Source organism: Pseudophryne corroboree, chromosome 2, assembly GCF_028390025.1.
Source record: "Pseudophryne corroboree isolate aPseCor3 chromosome 2, aPseCor3.hap2, whole genome shotgun sequence".
Lineage (NCBI taxonomy): Eukaryota > Metazoa > Chordata > Amphibia > Anura > Myobatrachidae > Pseudophryne > Pseudophryne corroboree.
Window position 1 is genome coordinate 199,799,717 of NC_086445.1, and position 21,313 is coordinate 199,821,029.

Genomic DNA, 21,313 nt, shown 5'->3' on the forward strand with positions numbered 1-21,313 from the left:
TTGCTAAGGGCAACAGCAAAACCCTAAAGGGTTACCAACGGGTGTGGCAGTAAACTCCTTGGTCAGAGATGGAATGATAGACACAAGGAGAGTCTCCACAATCCTAATCCTCACTTGCAGTGCACAGGTTCAGCTTACTGCCACTAAACTGACACCTGACACCTTGCACAGTGAGACAGGATTTAGGCAGGCAAGTCTTAGAATACAGCCGCAAACTTGCTAAGTTCACAGAGTAGTAAAAGAACCCCAGCAAGCTAAACGACTGACTCCAGTCTTACTGCTAGGTCTGGATTGGCAGAGTGTAGTACCAAATCCCCAGGCCTATTTGCAGTAAGCAACAACAAATACAAAGCTACACAGTACTGGCTAACTTTCAGGAACTGACTAACCAACAAAGATTCAGCAGCATCTGCTTGACCAGAGAAGAGGCCTTATAAAGCAGGTGCTGTCCACGCCCCACTCAGACCTCACAGACTGTGAGCACAAAAACCAGCACCGGATCCCCTGCCGTGCACAGAGCCTGTAACCACTGCACAGCAAGAGACCCGAACCGGAGTATCAGCTGCGCTCAGGTTACTCCGCTAGCACTTGTCTCCCGGTTGCCATGACGACGTGGCAGCACAGGGCAGGAGACCCTAACAGTACCCCCCCTCTGACGAGGGGTCAAAGAATCCCTACCACCGGGTTTATCGGGGAACTGCGAGAAGAAAGAGCGTATCAGTCTGGGGGCATGAAGATCACAACTGCACACCCACGACCGCTCCTCCGGGCCATACCCCTTCCAGTGCACCAAAAATGACAGCCGACCCCGAACCATCTTGGAGTCAAGAATCCTTTCAACAACAAACTCCCTCTGGCCACGTATCAGTAGAGGGGAAGGTCTTCCACTGGAAGAAGGATTACTAATCACCCGTTTTAAAAGGGAACAATGAAATGTTTTATTGATACCCAAAGAACGGGGCAGATCTAACTGAAATGCCACCGGATTGATAACCCTGGTGATCTTATAAGGGCCGATGAACCGGGGGCCTAACTTATGAGATGGCTGTCTCAACTTCAAATTCTTGGTAGACAACCAGACGAAGTCTCCTAATTTGAGGCTGCAGGGTCTTTTCCGCTTATCAAAAACCCTTTTGGTCACTAATGACACAGACACAAGGGCTTTCTTCACTTTCCGCCAAATACCTCTAAGGACCGAAACCACAGAGGAACCACCAGGCGTGGAGTCCAGGGGGTCAAAAGAATTGGCCTTAGGATGATGCCCATACACACAAAGGAAGGGAGAGATCCCTGTAGCAGAGTGAGCCGCATTGTTACAGGCAAACTCCGCCATGGACAGATGAGCAACCCAGTCAGTCTGACACTTGGAGACATAACACCTGAGGAACTGCTCCAAGGACTGGTTCACCCTTTCAGTCTGCCCATTAGACTGCGGATGGTAGCCTGACGACAAGCTGAAAGAAATCTGGAGATCGGAACAAAATGCCCTCCAGAATTTGGCCACAAACTGGGATCCGCGGTCAGAGACCACATCAAGTGGCAACCCGTGGAGACGCACAACATGCAGCATAAATAATTCAGACAGGCGTCTGGCCGATGGCAGCCCAACCAGTGGAACGAAGTGCGCCATCTTCGAAAACCTGTCAACGACAACCCAGATGGCTGTCATCCCCGAGGATTTGGGCAAGTCCACCACAAAATCCATTGAAATGTGGGTCCATGGCTTAGATGGGATAGAGAGTGGATGTAATGGGCCAACAGGAACCCCTCTAGGAGTCTTATTTCGGGCACAGATGTCACATGCCCGAACCCACTGATCCACATCCTCAGCCACCGAGGGCCACCACACCGCCCTAGATAGCAACTCCCGAGTTCTGGCAATACCCGGGTGACCTGCCGACTTCTTGGCATGGAATTCCAGGAACACTCGCTGTCTTAACCTAGGAGGCACAAACAAAAGACCTACCGGAAGGTCTGGAGGAGCCTGCTCCTGTGCTCTAAGGACTAATGATAAGAGGTCCTGGGTAATGCCCACTTTAATACATGATGGGGACACAATGGGCAACGGCTCCTCGGTGGTCTCCTGGATTGGAGCAAAACTCCGCGAGAGCGCATCAGCCTTGATGTTTTTTGACCCAGGGCGATATGTTATCAAAAAATTAAAGCGAGCAAAAAACAAAGCCCATCGTGCCTGCCTGGCATTGAGACGCTTCGCTGACTCTAAATATGCCAGATTCTTATGGTCGGTGAGAATTGAGACCACAAACTTAGCCCCCTCAAGCCAGTGTCTCCACTCCTCGAGTGCATCCTTAATAGCCAACAATTCCCGGTTACCCACGTCATAATTCATCTCGGCAGGTGAAAATTTACGGGAAAAGTAAGCACAGGGATGAAGGCGATTATCAGACACTCCCATCTGAGAAAGCACTGCCCCAATACCCATCTCAGAGGCATCCACCTCCACCACAATAGGACGCTCTGGATCTGGGTGTCGCAGCACCTTGGCCGATACAAATGCCCTTTTGAGACGGGCAAAAGCCGCTTTAGCCTCACAAGACCAGTGAGCAACATCCGCCCCTTTCTTAGTGAGTGCCACCAAGGGCGCCACTATAGACGAAAATCCAGCGATAAATCGTCTATAAAAATTCGCAAAGCCCAGGAAACGCTGAAGCGCCTTCAAACTAGTGGGCTGCACCCAATCCAGGACTGCCTGTACCTTGGAACCCTCCATTTGGAAACCTTCTGGGGAGATAATATATCCTAGAAATGCGATTTGCTGAACTTCAAATTCGCACTTCTCCAGCTTCGCCCCAAGCCGGTGGTCTCTGAGTTTCTGGAGGACTAAGCGTACATGCTTCCGATGTTCCTCCAGGGAATGGGAGAAGATTAGGATGTCATCTAAGTATACAACTAAGAATCTATCCAAATATTCCCTGAGCACATCATTCATGAAATCCTGGAAGACTGCCGGGGCATTACAGAGCCCAAAAGGCATCACCAAATATTCATAATGCCCTGAGTGGGTATTAAAGGCAGTCTTCCATTCATCCCCCTCTCTTATTCGGATTAGATTGTATGCACCGCGTAGGTCAATCTTAGAAAAAATGGTGGCAGTACGAAGCTGGTCAAACAAGACCGAAATGAGAGGCAGTGGGTATGAGTTTTTAATCGTGATACGGTTCAATTCCCTGAAGTCGATGCAGGGTCGCAACGAACCGTCCTTTTTACCCACGAAGAAGAACCCCGACCCAACTGGAGACTGTGAAGGTCTGATAAATCCCTTAGCCAAGTTCTCCTGAATGTACTCTGCCATAGCCTGAGTCTCAGGACGTGACAGGGAGTACAACCTGCTCTTGGGAAGCTTAGCATTTGGAAACAAATCAATGGCACAGTCATAGGGGCGATGGGGAGGTAGTACCTCTGCAACTTTTTTGGAGAACACGTCCGCAAAATCTGCATAACACCCTGGCAATCCTGGCAAACTTAGCTTCGAGAGCCTGACTGGAAGGCTCAAGCAACTCCTGAAACAATCAGTACCCCAACTAAGAATCTCCCCAGAGACCCAGTCAAATTGAGGATTGTGGGCCCTTAACCAGGGTAACCCCAACACCAATGGGGCAAAAGTACAGACAGTCACATAAAAGGACAATTTTTCAGAGTGTGTGGCTCCAATAAACAAAGAAATCTGGCTAGTGCAAGAGGTAATTTTACCTTGGGATAATGGTTCCCCGTTTAACCCACAAATCTCAATTTCCGATGCCAAGGGTACTAAGGGAACAGAGTGTTTCAGGGCGAATTGGCGGTCCATAAAAACCCCGTCGGCCCCACTGTCCACAAAGGCCTCAGTCTTGACAGTTTGACCGAGGATCTTCAAGGTCACCGGAATGATAAAAGTCTTCTTGGGAAATTCTGACTTCTGGCCTGACAGGATATTTCCCATCACCCTCAGGCCCTGAAGTTTTCCGGCTTTTCTGGGCATGATACTACCACATGACCTTTATTCCCACAGTACAAACACAACCCCTGCTGTCTCCTCTGCGTCTTCTCACGCGAGGAGAGGCGGGTAGCCCCAATCTGCATAGGCTCCTCGGAAAATTCCTCAGAGTCTGAGGTTCCCTTGGGAGAGAAGGAAACCTCAGTCTCCCTTTCAAGCCTACGCTCTCTCAGCCGTCTATCCACCCGGATGGATAACTGCATGAGCTGATCCAAGCTATCAGGCAAGGGATATTGTACCAGTTGGTCTTTTATCTGGTTAGAAAGACCTCTTCGGTACTGGTGTCTCAGGGCTGGGTCATTCCACTGGGTATCATGGGCCAACCTCCGAAACTCCGTACAGTAAACCTCAACTGGCCTTCGCCCTTGCTTAAGGATCGAAATCTGAGCCTCGGCTGAGGCCGTCTTGTCAGGGTCATCATACAACATGCCCAGTGCCGTAAAAAAAGCATCAACACTTTTAAGCGACGGACAGTCAGGCTGCAACCCATATGCCCAGACCTGTGGGTCTCCTTGTAGCAAGGAAATCACTATGCCCACCCGCTGAATCTCCGACCCAGAAGACTGAGGCCTAAGCCGGAAGTATAGCTTGCAGCTCTCCTTGAAACAAAAGAACTGCGAGCGATCTCCAGAAAAACGATCCGGGAGATTTACTTTCGGCTCCTTAACCCCTGAAGGTGCTGCTGCTGCGGGAGCTCCGCCAACGGCCTGGGAGGTGTGCATTTTAATGGACAAATCATTAAATTGTCGAGTCAGGACCTGCACCTGATCGACCACCTGTTGCAACGTATTTTGAGGGGTATGCTCCATATTCCCACAAAATTTCAACAGGAGTATTAGGCTGCTGAATATGTTATGCACACCAGTGCCTGCAGGAATGTACTGGTGTTTGAATTGTTATGCACACCAGTGCCTGCAGGAATGTACTGGTGTTTGAACTGTTATGCACACCAGTGCCTGCAGGAATGTACTGGTGTCTGAACGGATAGGTATGCAAAACAAATGAACTCACAGACAGACTGGGGAATATGACATTACGTACACAGAAGGTGATAGGGTAACAAAATAACACAAAGTGAACAGAGAAGCCCAGAGGCTAAGAAACTGGGTGTCTCTCTAGTATTAGTAATGCTCAGATGGGAAGAGCAAGATGTTGTGTTTTAATACGTAGAGAACCCGAAATGCTGTTGCTGAGGGCAACAGCAAAACCCTAAAGGGTTACCAACGGGTGTGGCAGTAAACTCCTTGGTCAGAGATGGAATGATAGACACAAGGAGAGTCTCCACAATCCTAATCCTCACTTGCAGTGCACAGGTTCAGCTTACTGCCACTAAACTGACACCTGACACCTTGCACAGTGAGACAGGATTTAGGCAGGCAAGTCTTAGAATACAGCCGCAAACTTGCTAAGTTCACAGAGTAGTAAAAGAACCCCAGCAAGCTAAACGACTGACTCCAGTCTTACTGCTAGGTCTGGATTGGCAGAGTGTAGTACCAAATCCCCAGGCCTATTTGCAGTAAGCAACAACAAATACAAAGCTACACAGTACTGGATAACTTTCAGGAACTGACTAACCAACAAAGATTCAGCAGCATCAGCTTAACCAGAGAAGAGGCCATATAAAGCAGGTGCGGTCCACGCCCCACTCAGACCTCACAGACTGTGAGCACAAAAACCAGCACCGGATCCCCTGCCGTGCACAGAGCCTGTAACCACTGCACAGCAAAAGACCCGAACCGGAGTATCAGCTGCGCTCAGGTTACTCCGCTAGCACTTGTCTCCCGGTTGCCATGACGACGTGGCAGCACAGGGCAGGAGACCCTAACAGGTGCGAGTGCTGGGTGTGCTTTAACTGCAGTGCGTCCAGCAATTAATTGAGTAGCTCCCGGTCACTTTAGGCGGGAGCTACGGGCACCCAAAACAATTGAATCGTTTCCATAGAAAGACAGTCAGGAACAAAGAGGAGGCATAACAATGAAGGGGTTGGGTATGGGATACAGCCGGTCACCATGCGAATGCCAGTATCCCGGTGTTTAGATTGCCAGTGGGGTGGGGGGTAACTGTTGAAGTTACCTATAGCAACCAACTTCTTGTGCACATTTATCAAGGACATTCTATAAGATTATAGGCAGAAGCTGATTGGTTGTTACAAGCAACTTCTATTGTTCACTATTGTTCACTATTGTTCTATTCACTATTGTTCTATTGTTCACTTCTCCACTATTTAGATGGTTTGATACATCTCCCAAATTGCTATAAAGACACAGTTACTGTTGAAAAGGGGAATAGCGCCTAAAAACTGTGCTGTGGGGTTTAAAATGACACCTAGAGGGAAATTCCATTGGGCGCAAGGTTTAGCCCGCAAAACAATCTTGTGGACCTCGCACCCAATTTTGGATTATCGTGGGAATATGTGATCCTGATACCTGCGGTATCCATTTAAAAAAAAATACACACGGGTTTTAATTTTTTTATACTTACCCCTCCAGTGGTCTCCGCGGCTCCCTCTGGTATCACCTTCAACTTTGCACTGAGATGGGCTGCTGGGAGGTGAGTGGGCTGCTGGGAGATGTAATTCTCCCAGCTGCAGCCCCTGGGGGGGGGGGGGGGGGGGGGGTCACACACACACTTATACACACTCATGCACAACAGTGACGTGCTTATAGCCAAAACTCTGGAGTAAAAAGTCTATGGCAGGTGAGGCAGTGACAAAAGTCTAATCTCTCACATTTGGCAAGGGACTTGTTAGGCCTTGCAGTGATTTAGAATTCCTTTTTCTCAGACAGGACCACATATGCAGCAATAACGAGCCAGTTTGGTGATATCTGCAGTTCTGCACCAATATCACTATTAATTAATATCACTATTAATAACTATTAAAGTCGGATCCATTCCGACATGTATTTGTCGGAATGGATCCGACAACCCCTATTCAATCCCATCTAAAATTCAACTTTTTCAAGTCGAATTTAGATGGGACCCAGAGGAGGAGAGAGGGGCGAGCCGCGGGGGGACAGCCGGCGGCAGCCAGAGGAGATCAGCGCTACTCCCCAGGATGTCACTCAGCCGCCCGACCTCACAGCAGCTTCCACCCGGCTCCAGCAGCGTGCTGGAGCCGTGTGGAAGCTGCCGTGAGGTTGGGCGGGTGAGTGACATCCAGCTGCAGCGCTACTGTAGCGCTGATCTCTCCTGTGTGCCCACCGGCTGTCCGCCCCCCCCTCGCCTCCTCTGGGTCCATCTCATTCCAACATCATTTTGATGTCGGATTGAGATGGTCGAAAAGGGGGCCAAAACCTGTCGGATTTGGCCCCGTTTTCGACATCAACACGTGGATCGGCAGCTATTCCGCCGATCCACGTGCTTTTCGACAAGTCGAATGCCTCGACTTGTCGAAAAGCTTTGAATAGGTGGAATCAGGATTCGACCTTAAAAAGTCGAAAACTGCCGTCTTTTCAACAGACGGCAGTTTTCGACTGCAATTGAATATACCTCGTGTAACCAGCATTACTCAGCTATACATACACAGACAATAACCTAATTGCTCACCTCTAGAAAGCTTCTAGCACTTGGATCAGCCTCCAGAAGCTTCCCGTAGAGTTCCACCCACAGACTGACAAGTCGCACAATATTCTGCCTCTTGTGAAGGGAGTATGTGGCCTTCTCAGGCTCCGTCACTTCAGAATCCTCCACACTGAACCTGAAACGCTGTTAAGGTCAGTGACCATACAAAGAGATACTCTCTAACGTTACATTAAAGACACTTCATATAAAGTTTTTTTTGTGCCACTGACATGCATAGTGCCCCCAGTAGTAGCGCCGCTTATACGCATAGTGCCCCCAATAGTAGCGCCGCTTATATGCATAGTGCCCCCAGTAGTAGCGCCGCTTATATGCATAGTGCCCCCAGTAGTAGCGCCGCTTATATGCATAGTGCCCCCAGTAGTAGCGCCGCTCAGAGCCGGCCAGAGGCATAGGCAAACTAAGCAATTGCCTAGGGCATTTGATAAGCCATGGGGCATCATCAGCTTCTGCTGATTAAAATGATATGCGGCATGCCTATATTCTGTATGTAGCATTTCATATGCAGATACAGCCACAGTCTCACACAGTATATAGGCATGCTGCATATCAGTTTAATCAGCAGAAGCTGCTTGTGCATCCTAGCCACATAGCAATGCAAATAAGATGCATTTTCATTAAAAAAAGGTGCCCAACATTAGCATTGATGCAAGATTTGTGAGGACACATATGTATCCAAGCAGAGGCAGAGGTCACAGTGTTAGTGGAAGTGTGAGTGCTGTGTGCATGTGAGTGGGTTGGTTGTGCAGTAGTGTTCGGAATATGTGTAAGGAGCATTATGTGTGTCATGTAAAAATGCATTAATAATGTGCAACATATGTGTAAAGGGCCACTATGTGTGTCATTATGTGTATAAGGGCATTAATAATGTGCGGCATATGTGTAACAGGGTACTACTGTATGTGTGTCATTATGTGTATAGGGGCACTAATAATGTGCAGCAAATGTGTAGGGGGCACTATGTGTGTCATTATGTCTATAAGGGCATTAATAATGTGCGGCATATGTGTAAGGGACATTATGTGTAAAAGGGCATTAATAAAGGTTGTCATAATGTGTAAGGTGCATTATGTTTATAAGGACATTAATGTGTCTCATATGTGTAAGGGGCATTACTGTGTGGAATTGTGTATAAATGCATTACTAATGTGTGGCCTTATGTGTAGAAGGTGCTCTACTATGTGGCGTTGCATATAGAAAGAGCACTACTGTGTCATCTGTCAAAGTCAAAAATATTACATAGAGAGACCATATAAACTGCACACATATAAGTCGCTATACTTGCAAATATGCGCAGCGAGCACAGCAATATATGGAAACACACGCATTTGCTCGGACATGGCACAGAGATGGATTCGGCACTTGTTTCATACAGTACATGGTTATAATAATGAACAGCACCAGACATCATGGAGATTTAGAATTGGCTAATGAATTAATGTCATGGATGTGTATCATTCGAACCGAACCAGATAAACACATCATGTTTGGTATTGAAGCAAGCAGAATCAGGTGTGGGTTAGTTTGAGGCCTGTTGTGTTGTTGTGGGACATTGCAGCGGATAGATATGATTATATGTATAAAAGCTAAGATCATATTGTTAGAACAATATGATGCTCAAGACAACCTTTTACTAAGTTTTCAGGGCTGAACCTGATTAGCATATACAAAGAGAATGGTGACTCAATACAAAGGAGAAAGAAAGACCCCTCCCCCAGGTACTGGTCAAACAGGAAGGTAGTGGTCAGGTGTGGCCTCAGAGAACAGATGTAATGTAGCTACACTCACAGACACACACACAGCTACCTGGCACCAAGCAGCATGGCGGCTGAATCCCCAGGACATCCTCCAAACTAAAGGCTAAGTATTGAACCTCACATGGCTAGATAAGGAAACAGATAGATTGCTTTCTGGTTTAAATAGGATATTGTAACTTGGTTGTGTGATTGTTGGGTGTTTGTGGATACTCTGTGAAGTCCGTGATGAATTGGAACAGTATACAATCTGTAGCATAATATTTGTGGTATTTGTTTGCCAATGGAGATTTAAAATAGATTGTGCTGGTTAGTTATAATATATATCCTGTTAATCATAAATACCACCATGCAGTTACGTTTGTGTTAATTACATTGTGATCTGGTCTTGTGATGAATATGCTCTGGTTATTGAGATACTGAAGTTGTTTGGGATGTGAAATTATGAGATGGTTCTAGGAAGTTGGATTACATTGTGAAAGGTGTTTTAGATGGTTTGGAATTGTAAAATCAGAACATATGCATTGTTTTGAGGCTTGGACATTTTGGAAGAAAATGGAGTCTTGTGTTTTCTGCTATGTGATTGTGGTTTAGTATAGAGTGCCATGTGTTTGGACCTGCAAATCTAAAATGGCTGCTGCTGGATGTCTTCCCCTCCCCCTTTCAGCCATGTGGTGCAGTCTTTGGAATTATGGGAGTTTTCTCAAAATGGAGTCTAGCTTCCATCCCATGCTGTATTCAGCATTGACTAACTGCGCAGCGATTGTCTCTCACATGTGTAGTTTTATCTGCAACCACGTTGTCTCTTATTTAACGTTATCATTGTCTTTCTGTGAGCCAATTTCTCTCTCTCTCTCTCTCTATCTCTCTCTCTCCTCTTTTCCCTTATATCTCTCATAGTATTATAGCATTGTATTGTATTGTATTTAGGTCAGTGTAGTATTGTCTTTTTGTATTTATTGTTTAGTTCTGTGGTTAGGAAGTCTCTGTTATATTGTAGTGTATCATTTGTACTGTTATCCCCTTTTACAAGTATATTAGATATAATACAGTTAATAGGCTTTGGAACCTAAACCAGCATCTGTGTATTTTCTATAGTGTTAAGTGTTCACTTGAGCGTCGGTGACGCTCAAGCAGCTTTGTAGATAGTCAGGTTACACAAGGTTGCACTTACACCCTGTACTCACATTAAGGTATTCAGTGTATTTCATTGGTATAAGGTTTTAACATAAAGGTATAGTGTTGTAAGCGTCTGCATCGCTGGTGACCTCCTCGTGGTCTCGAGCGTATGCTACGCTACAGCGAATCATTCCCCTAGACATAACCAATAACGTGTCCTGTGATCACTGGGCCGTGAGCGAACGTGACGCTTGAGCGTCTCGCCTACGGCTGAGCGATCGCTACGCCAATAGCGTACCATTACGGTACTTCTTGAGCAAACAGCGTACAGTGTTCTTAGCTTCATAAAGGGTTGTTTATACGACAAGGAATTTAGCATTGTCAATTGCGGGCTCGTCCTATACTTCTCATATCTGCACTAGGTAGATCAGCAGACATTATCCCTCCAGCAAAGGGTGGGAGGTTGTCTCACAGTGCTGACGGGATAAGCGTCTGCTTCGCTTAGATAAAGAGTGCTGAAGGAACCCGGTAACCGGAGGTAAGAACAGTACGCTATTGTCTTTGAAAATCTGGTTTTTATTTCAATTTGGTGCCAACTACACACTCAGGCCTAGAATAACTTTAGGAGTTTTGAATGATGACTTTCTTTGTGACAAGAGGCCGCATGGTCTGTCCACCATTTTGTGTGACCCTCATGGAGGTGGAAGGGGGAGGAGCAGCGGCCATTTTGGGAAGGTCAAAAAAAATTTTTTTTTCTGAGCGGCTGGTTTTCAGTTGACTCAGGAAACAATCAGCCATCCACTGTCAAAAAGAAATCATCATTTAATGAGTTTTTTTTTTTATGCATTTATTTAATCTATATCATAGTCAATCATAAGTAATAGTGATTGGTACTTATATGTAATTTCATATGCGTGTGCTTACATCAATGTATGTTATTAGATTAAATTTAGAATTGCATTTTCATCTGTGTAAGTTTCACATCTCACATTCCTGTTTGCCAATTTTATAGTTGATAGAAAGTGCTAAAAAGAGATTTGCTGTTATTTCATAGTAGAGGTGATAGTTAAAGTATAGAACAAACACACGGTTTGTCTGAGATACAAGGCAGTCAGTGTGGATTGCGGTAGATGATCAGGGATCACCTACATTGATAAATAAATATATTGTGTTACGGTGGATCCTTTGCATTGCGTACACGTGTCGCTAACAAAGACTAGCGTACGCAATCCAAAAGGCAGACGCACGCAGCGTTCATTACGCAACGTAGCGTCCGGTTACGCCCACGTAGCTCAAGTTGTGATAAAGTGAAGTAACGCAAAGGCGATAAGTAACGCACAGCGGTAGATAACGCGAAGCGGTAAATAACGCAAATCTATTTTTAGAAAATCTGAAATTTAGTTTAACAGATCCTGCTCCTAATTGGTAACACTGTTGGGCTAAAGACAAATTTCTGCGCAGAAATAGATATAGAAACAAAAGTGTACATGTGTTGAGTGAGTGTGTTTTGTATACAAAAGGTTATATAACTTTAAGGTGGAACCAAAAGGAAAGCCGGGTACTCGTCAAGGGACATACGTGTAAGTGACATATACGGTGGCCAGGGAGGCATCCCTGGTTAAATAATATTTGAGCATTAGAGTATAGCGGATCATAAGGTAACAAGACCAGGAGGTCATAAGGTAGCAAGACCAGGAGGTCGTAAGGTAAAAGGTCCGCTATAAAAGTCCAGTGGCACAACGCCTGGGGTGTTGGTGCAGAACCCATATAGGCCATACAAGCTCTGGCTGAAGGAATCGCAGCCGGAAACATAGATTCCATTGATCTTTCAGTACATGACAAGTAGTGCTCGTATACTGAACGATTGGACCGCACGTTATTGTGTGCAGTAGTTAGTAATCTGACCTAATACCATTAGAGTAAAGTGGTCACAAACGCTATCTGTACATTCTGACGTGATTTGTGTAATTTTTTATTTTTGGAAGGGAAGTTCGCTGGTCACTCAGGAACTATCTAACAACCCCAACTTTACTGGAAAGAGTAAGTGTCCTGCGGGTAACCCTCATATGTTCCAGTAAACTAAAGGTTCACAGGGGCCCTAGGTTGGGTCCAGCAGCTCTGGCTACAGTGATTGCAGCACAGGCCAACGTGGGCGAGAAGTAAGTGGGGTACTTGATAAACCACCACCGCCGGCCTGCCCAAGGACATCTTGGTTTGTTTGTAAGGGTTCGCTGAAAGCCTTGATATTCAAGGAGGAATAGGCAACGCCTGCAGATTATGGGGGCCATTTGTTCAGGTAGGGGGCGATCAACCTCGGTTCGGGTTGATTCAGAGAACCGATCCATCGGGTCGGCACGATATGTGATGTGTAAGAAATATGGAAATCACGCTGAAGTTTTATGTGATGAATGGGAGAGAATGACTGTACAAGACAGGGACAAATTCCCAAGAATAGGTAGCTTCAGTCCAGTAGTGTTACAAAATTTAAGGAGGAGGATAAGTCTCGTTGAACCAACGAAGAGACAAAATAAACATTATGAATATTTACAGGTATGGCAACAGGAAAGTGAATTACAAAAAGAGTCTATTGACTTTTCTGACTCTTATCTTGAGAGGAGAGATATGGCAGCAGGAGAGGAGTTGATTGCGGAGAGAAAAGCACAAAGGTGGAACAATAAAAACGCTCTTAGCAACTGTAATATAGATTATAAGAATAAGTGTAATAAATGTAACAATGATTATTGTAATACTGTTGAATGTACAACTATTAACCTGTGCAAGCTGCACCCCATGTCAAACCTCCCTCAGGAATACAAACAAGAAAGTGAGCCCAGAACGATGTCGGCGCCTCTTCCAGAAGCCATCCTACAAGACATCCAGGTGGACACGACCAAATTGGTAAAGGCAATAATCAAACCCCCTAACGGAGGGTCAGGTGAGGTCGTGTCCACAGGTACGTACAATGTTTTATATCACGCACAAACAAATGTACCCCATATTGTAAGACCAAAACAAGGTGATGTGATTGAGTTTAGTCCTGTCAGGGTGATCACAGTCCCCAATGGGAAGACTGATGATCAGGGAACCATTCCCGTCAAGGACAGTGCAATGCGCCATCCCTGGTCCCGGACAGAATTGAGATCAATCATGTCTGATTACCCAGATCCTAGGAAAGATCTAACTGTATGATCAAAGATTCACAGAAGGCATATCAACTCCCTAGACAACGACATAATCATGGTATCCAAGGAATCAGGTAGGTACAGGGAAAGCGGTTGATGGTGATGAGCATCCAAGCGTTTGAGGAGGCATCAAATCAACCAAAACCCTAGGCCATTGGCACATGGAGGAACTTCAAAAGTTATGACACACCATTATAATCAAGGATCACATAGGCAGGAAAGGTGATTATTAGGAATGGAGGCAAGCCTGAGGTAACGGTTAATAAATTGGGAGGTCATTCACTGAAGACACAGGAATGACCAGGTTAAACGTTGTAAATGTATTTGTGAAAAATGTTTTTTCTTTCTCTCTCTATCCCCATCTCTGACGATTATTGGTAAGAATTCAAACATTGCATATTCGCTTGGTCCTTGCAGAAGTCTACCAAACCCCAGCATGACCTATCCACCACAATGTATTCTGGCCAGATACAGACAGTGGAATAATGCAAGTGCTGGTGGGGAGGGACTGCTCAAGGAAACCATTAGACACGTAGATACGACAGCCTAATAGTCTGACAATGTTTTCTTAATGTTGACAACGTTTAAAAATGCTTTGTTTCTCTTCTCTTATTGGTGGTTATTGTCGGGTTATGTAATGTATATATGCACATGAATTGTTCTCTATCTCTTTTGTTTTTTATTTTCTCTCTCTCCTCACTCATGTTTCCATGATTTAAAGATGGTATGTCACCCCTAAGTGTTAACCAATGGTAATGCCAGATGTTGCTCCACACAGAAAGATCGCTAGTTAGGAAGAAAGATTACATCACCAGAAGGTTCATTCGGAAGACTGAAGAGACAGCACCTTTTGAGAGGACAGCAGAACAAAAAGAACAACAAAACGAGAGAACTTATTATCGTAACGAGTTCTCTCCCCCTCAAACTGATTTTCTTATACCCCCTTTACAAATTTCTTCTTTTCTCCTCCTGTAAGATGGACTTGCCCCAAGAGACTGTGACATGGATTTTCCCGCTAACCATGATGTTGACCAGAGCAGTCTGTTTCGGTGAGAGTACCAGTGAGGTCGAGAAAGGATCCAGAAAGGTCCTGATGACTGAGACGGAGGTGTAAATTTCCAATAGCAACCCAATCACCAAGCAAAGGCGAGTACCGGGCACGATCTAACAACCATGTTATTTGTAAACAACTGTGAAGGAATGTTAGTTCAAAAAGAAAGTTGTATCTGTAGGCTCTGTAACAAAGTAATGCCAATCCAGTTTTAATATCCATATGGACCGGCATCCATTGAGTGACTATCACTCCTTAGTGGGTAATGTGTTAAATAAGACCGATTGTTGGGTATGCTCTCAAGTACCTCAGGGACACAGCAAATCAGGGCTAGTACCATTTCCTTTAACGTTAGGGGAGGTACTTGAGCTAAGTGGTGGGAGACCGGTGGACCGGAGGTTTAACATCTCCAGCCCTCCTAGTTTGAAGCTCCACCAATACCATGTGGATAGGTCCCTCTTATGTTTTAACATCTCCAATCCCAGAAAACCGGGAAATTGGGAAGTGTCATGGAGCAACCTTACCATGACCTTTTCACACAGAGCAGATAGAATGCCTACAGATACAGAGCTCGTACGCCACATAGCCAGTAGAGGAAAATCTTTCCGGTATCGATATACCTTAGGGAATAGGATTACTAGAGTTGGAGAGGTATCACCAGGATACTGTGCACATATCGTACAAACCGATACGTGCATTAAGCAGTTGGAAGAATTAGGGTCAGGAGATTTCACCTGGAAGGTTTGTAACATGGTCATGTCCTTCTCCGTCCCTTATGTTCTCCCCGATGATGCATATTTCATATGCGGGAGAAAGGCGTACAAATGGCTTGCCCCAAACTCTGAAGGATTGTGTTATATTGGAAAAGTATTGCCTGAAGTGATGACTGTTACACATGACAAAATGAAGGACATACACCGTGGTGCCCAAGCTCCTTATACTCACACTCATTACGAGCACCGAGTTAAAAGACAACTGTCAGAAAGGTTAGAGCATCCGGCCTCTGATCTTATCCATGAATCCACCGGGATTCAGGTTCTGGTAGCGTTAGATTTCACTCGTACCGCTCGGGGAGTGATGAATTATAGATACATTTCCGCACTCGCCAATTTGTTAGATAATATCACTGAAATGTATGATGACACGTTTAGATACACTGGAAGAGAACTTCAAGCTTATAAAACAGAACTAGTTCAGCATAGGATGGTTCTTAATTATCTTACAGCAGTAACAGGCGGATATTGTGTTACATTGGCAACACAGTACGGCATAAAGTGTTGCACGTATATCACAAATAGCACCGAGGATCCGGTAGAGGTCATAGACCAAAAGATGGACGATATTCTCCAATTGAAGTGGGAATTTCGTCGAAAACACAATCTCACCCTTGCTGCTGTAGGTAATGAGCTGACTGGTTGGGTGTCATGGTTGAACCCGCGAAATTGGTTCTCCGGTTTAGGAGAGTGGGCTCAAGGAGTCATAATGGATGTTGGAAAGTTTCTACTATGTATCTTAGGTGTCGTTATATCGATTGGATTGATATTTAGATGCGGGCAGGCTTTAATGAGGTGCAAACAAAGTACAAAAGTGATGAGCTTGAGGAGTGAGGAAACTGTAATTAACCTGGATTTGATTTATGACCCAATGATAGAAACCAGAATGTGATGAAAATGCGATTATACGGTCCGTTTCTTTCACCTGTTTTTCTGCTTTTCTCCAAGATACAAAGACCCCCTTGGACGAGGAAGCTGACGAGACGAGATGTATACAGACAACGGATTGACCAAAGAAGAAGATTTGACAACTTTAAATATGGACACTTGATGAACTTTGCCATAGATCCCCAGTTTCCCTAGTATCTTTAAACTCACGCTAGCCCAACATTTTTGTAAATCTGATGGCTCAGACAAAGCTATTTGCTCATGCCTAAGGAGCAATACAGCGCAAAGAAGACGACTCTCAACAGATACCGAAAACAACTTCGACGACAGATGTACATTTCCCTGACATAGAATATCATTGCATTTTCCATAAGTGTTCTTTATCTTCATCTCTACAACCCTCAGGTAATGACACACATAGACGATAGGGAATACAGGCACAGATATCAACAACCACATACCTCCCCCATTCATGTATCATCAACTAAAATGTGCTCCCCCATTTTGTTACAACCACAGCCGAAATGAGCTCGGTAAAGTTTGACAGCCCATCCACAGACCCTTAGTACGGGATAAGAAGGAATTCAAATGTATACTTCGCAATACCTCGAAGCTTGATGTACAACACGTACGGCACGATGATACATGACCCCCCAAACATGGATTCATACACACATGCTTCTGCTATCTCACTAGGTCATACCCTCTTCACACCTTCTCCTCTCTCCTCCCTTACCCAACCATTGAAATGTATTAACCCCTGACATATATTTTTCTCTTTTTGAAATGTTTTAGGAAGTGGCAGTTATTGGTGACTGCCAAAGGGTGGACTGTCAAAGTCAAAAATATTACATAGAGAGACCATATAAACTGCACACATATAAGTCGCTATACTTGCAAATATGCGCAGCGAGCACAGCAATATATGGAAACACACGCATTTGCTCGGACATGGCACAGAGATGGATTCGGCACTTGTTTCATACAGTACATGGTTATAATAATGAACAGCACCAGACATCATGGAGATTTAGAATTGGCTAATGAATTAATGTCATGGATGTGTATCATTCGAACCGAACCAGATAAACACATCATGTTTGGTATTGAAGCAAGCAGAATCAGGTGTGGGTTAGTTTGAGGCCTGTTGTGTTGTTGTGGGACATTGCAGCGGATAGATATGATTATATGTATAAAAGCTAAGATCATATTGTTAGAACAATATGATGCTCAAGACAACCTTTTACTAAGTTTTCAGGGCTGAACCTGATTAGCATATACAAAGAGAATGGTGACTCAATACAAAGGAGAAAGAAAGACCCCTCCCCCAGGTACTGGTCAAACAGGAAGGTAGTGGTCAGGTGTGGCCTCAGAGAACAGATGTAATGTAGCTACACTCACAGACACACACACAGCTACCTGGCACCAAGCAGCATGGCGGCTGAATCCCCAGGACATCCTCCAAACTAAAGGCTAAGTATTGAACCTCACATGGCTAGATAAGGAAACAGATAGATTGCTTTCTGGTTTAAATAGGATATTGTAACTTGGTTGTGTGATTGTTGGGTGTTTGTGGATACTCTGTGAAGTCCGTGATGAATTGGAACAGTATACAATCTGTAGCATAATATTTGTGGTATTTGTTTGCCAATGGAGATTTAAAATAGATTGTGCTGGTTAGTTATAATATATATCCTGTTAATCATAAATACCACCATGCAGTTACGTTTGTGTTAATTACATTGTGATCTGGTCTTGTGATGAATATGCTCTGGTTATTGAGATACTGAAGTTGTTTGGGATGTGAAATTATGAGATGGTTCTAGGAAGTTGGATTACATTGTGAAAGGTGTTTTAGATGGTTTGGAATTGTAAAATCAGAACATATGCATTGTTTTGAGGCTTGGACATTTTGGAAGAAAATGGAGTCTTGTGTTTTCTGCTATGTGATTGTGGTTTAGTATAGAGTGCCATGTGTTTGGACCTGCAAATCTAAAATGGCTGCTGCTGGATGTCTTCCCCTCCCCCTTTCAGCCATGTGGTGCAGTCTTTGGAATTATGGGAGTTTTCTCAAAATGGAGTCTAGCTTCCATCCCATGCTGTATTCAGCATTGACTAACTGCGCAGCGATTGTCTCTCACATGTGTAGTTTTATCTGCAACCATGTTGTCTCTTATTTAACGTTATCATTGTCTTTCTGTGAGCCAATTTCTCTCTCTCTCTCTCTCTCTCTATCTCTCTCTCTCCTCTTTTCCCTTATATCTCTCATAGTATTATAGCATTGTATTGTATTGTATTTAGGTCAGTGTAGTATTGTCTTTTTGTATTTATTGTTTAGTTCTGTGGTTAGGAAGTCTCTGTTATATTGTAGTGTATCATTTGTACTGTTATCCCCTTTTACAAGTATATTAGATATAATACAGTTAATAGGCTTTGGAACCTAAACCAGCATCTGTGTATTTTCTATAGTGTTAAGTGTTCACTTGAGCGTCGGTGACGCTCAAGCAGCTTTGTAGATAGTCAGGTTACACAAGGTTGCACTTACACCCTGTACTCACATTAAGGTATTCAGTGTATTTCATTGGTATAAGGTTTTAACATAAAGGTATAGTGTTGTAAGCGTCTGCATCGCTGGTGACCTCCTCGTGGTCTCGAGCGTATGCTACGCTACAGCGAATCATTCCCCTAGACATAACCAATAACGTGTCCTGTGATCACTGGGCCGTGAGCGAACGTGACGCTTGAGCGTCTCGCCTACGGCTGAGCGATCGCTACGCCAATAGCGTACCATTACGGTACTTCTTGAGCAAACAGCGTACAGTGTTCTTAGCTTCATAAAGGGTTGTTTATACGACAAGGAATTTAGCATTGTCACATCTAATGTGAATAAAGAGCAATAAGGTGTGGTGTAATGTGAATAAGGAGCAATTCGGTGTGATGTAATGTGAATAAGGGGCTTTACTGTGAGGAGTAACGTTTATAAGGTAAAGTGATACTACTGTGGGATCTAATATGAATTATGGACACTATCGCAAGATAAAATGTGAATAAAGTTGCAGTACTGTGTGGCGTAATTGGAATTGGGGTTACTATTGTGTGGCCATGCCCCTTCCCAGCAAGAAGATGCCCCTTTTTGGGCTGTGCATCAAATGTGCGAACTGTTCCTATTTAAAATATAGGGGTACAAGGACTGCTATGGGTGAGGGGTGTTGGTGCTGGGAAAGAGGTGCAAGGTCAGAGGCAGAACCAGCGGTGGTGCTAGGGGGCACCAGCCAAACTCTTGCCTAGAGCATCATATTGGTTAGGGCCAGCTCTGGCGCCGCTTATATGCATAGTGCCCCCAATAATAGCGCCGCTTATATGCATAGTGCCCCCAGTAGTAGCGCCGCTTATATGCATAGTGACCCCAGTAGTTGTGCCGCTTATATGCAGTGCCCCTAGGAGTAGCGCTGCTTACATGCATAGTGCCCCCAGTAGTAGCGCCGCTGACATGCATAGTGCCCCCAATAATAGCACCGCTTATACGCATAGTGCCCCCAGTAGCTGCGCCACTGACATGCATAGTGCCCCCAGTAGTAGCGCCGCTGACATGCATAGAGCCCCCAGTAGTAGCGCCGCTTATATGCATAGTGCCCCCAGTAGTAGCGCCGCTTATACGCATAGTGCCCCCAGTAGTAGTGCCGCTGACATGCATAGTGCCCCCAATAATAGCACCGCTTATACGCATAGTGCCCCCAGTAGCTGCGCCACTGACATGCATAGTGCTCCCAGTAGTTGCGCCACTGACATGCATAGTGCTCCCAGTAGTTGCGCCACTGACATGCATAGTGCTCCCAGTAGTTGCGCCACTGACATGCATAGTGCTCCCAGTAGTTGCGCCACTGACATGCATAGTGCTCCCAGTAGTTGCGCCACTGACATGCATAGTGCTCCCAGTAGTTGCGCCACTGACATGCATAGTGCTCCCAGTAGTTGCGCCACTGACATGCATAGTGCTCCCAGTAGGAGTGCCGCTGACATGCATAGTGCTCCTAGTAGGAGTGCCGCTGACATGCATAATGCCCCCAATAGTAGCTTCGCTTATATGCATAGTGCCTCCAGTAGTAGCACCGCTGACACGCATAGTGCCCCCAAGAATACAAGAGAAGAAAGAGGCTGCGCTGGCGGAGGAAAGAACAATATAAACCACTAAATGTGTAATTTAAAAAATTTATTATAAAACAATATTCTTTAAAAACTGTACTTCTGTGCAAGATAATGTGCCAAATATATGCAGAAAAAATCGAATTTACCAGTAATATGCAAAAATAGGAGTTTACCCAAAGGTTGTTGTACAGGATTAGTGGAATGTGTTCTCTAGAGTCCGTTCCTTATTTTGCCCATAAGTATTGTATCCAGTTGTAATCCAATAAGGAGGGTCCCTTTTAGATGTTACTGAAGAGAGTCCATGGAAAGATTCCATATACCGCTAGAGGGTTGGTGCAGTGTCCCATAGATGGTGAGTACCTCATGCAATGCGGAATTAAGCTGGTGCCTCTCTCGGACTCCTCTGGATAGCTGGTCAGTGGAATGGGCTGGTTCGGATCCAATTCAGAGATATCCTGTTCCAACGGGTAAATACCTGACGCGTTTCGCTGCATAGACCTTACAGCTTTAAAAAAAACAAAAAAAAAACTGTAAGGTCTATGCAGCGAAACGCGTCAGGTATTTACCCGTTGGAACAGGATATCTCTGAATTGGATCCAAACCAGCCCATTCCACTGACCAGCTATCCAGAGGAGTCAGAGAGAGGCACCAGCTTAATTCCGCATTGCATGAGGTAATCACCATCTATGGGACACTGCACCAACCCTCTAGCGGTATATGGAATCTTTCCATGGACTCTCTTCAGTAACATCTAAAAGGGACCCTCCTTATTGGATTACAACTGGATACAATACTTATGGGCAAAATAAGGAACGGACTTTATAGAA

The 21,313-nt window shown here is 44.9% G+C and overlaps 1 protein-coding gene across 1 annotated transcript in view; it reads right to left on the reverse strand.

Moving 5' to 3' along the window:
• RAPGEF3 (Rap guanine nucleotide exchange factor 3) overlaps window positions 1-21,313 on the reverse strand; it is a 369,364-nt gene that overhangs the window by 105,581 nt on the left and 242,470 nt on the right. Inside the window, exon 13 of the mRNA XM_063952220.1 lies at window positions 7,541-7,691. Within this exon, the coding sequence (XP_063808290.1) occupies window positions 7,541-7,691 (151 nt within the window). The remainder of the gene's footprint in view (window positions 1-7,540; window positions 7,692-21,313) is intronic.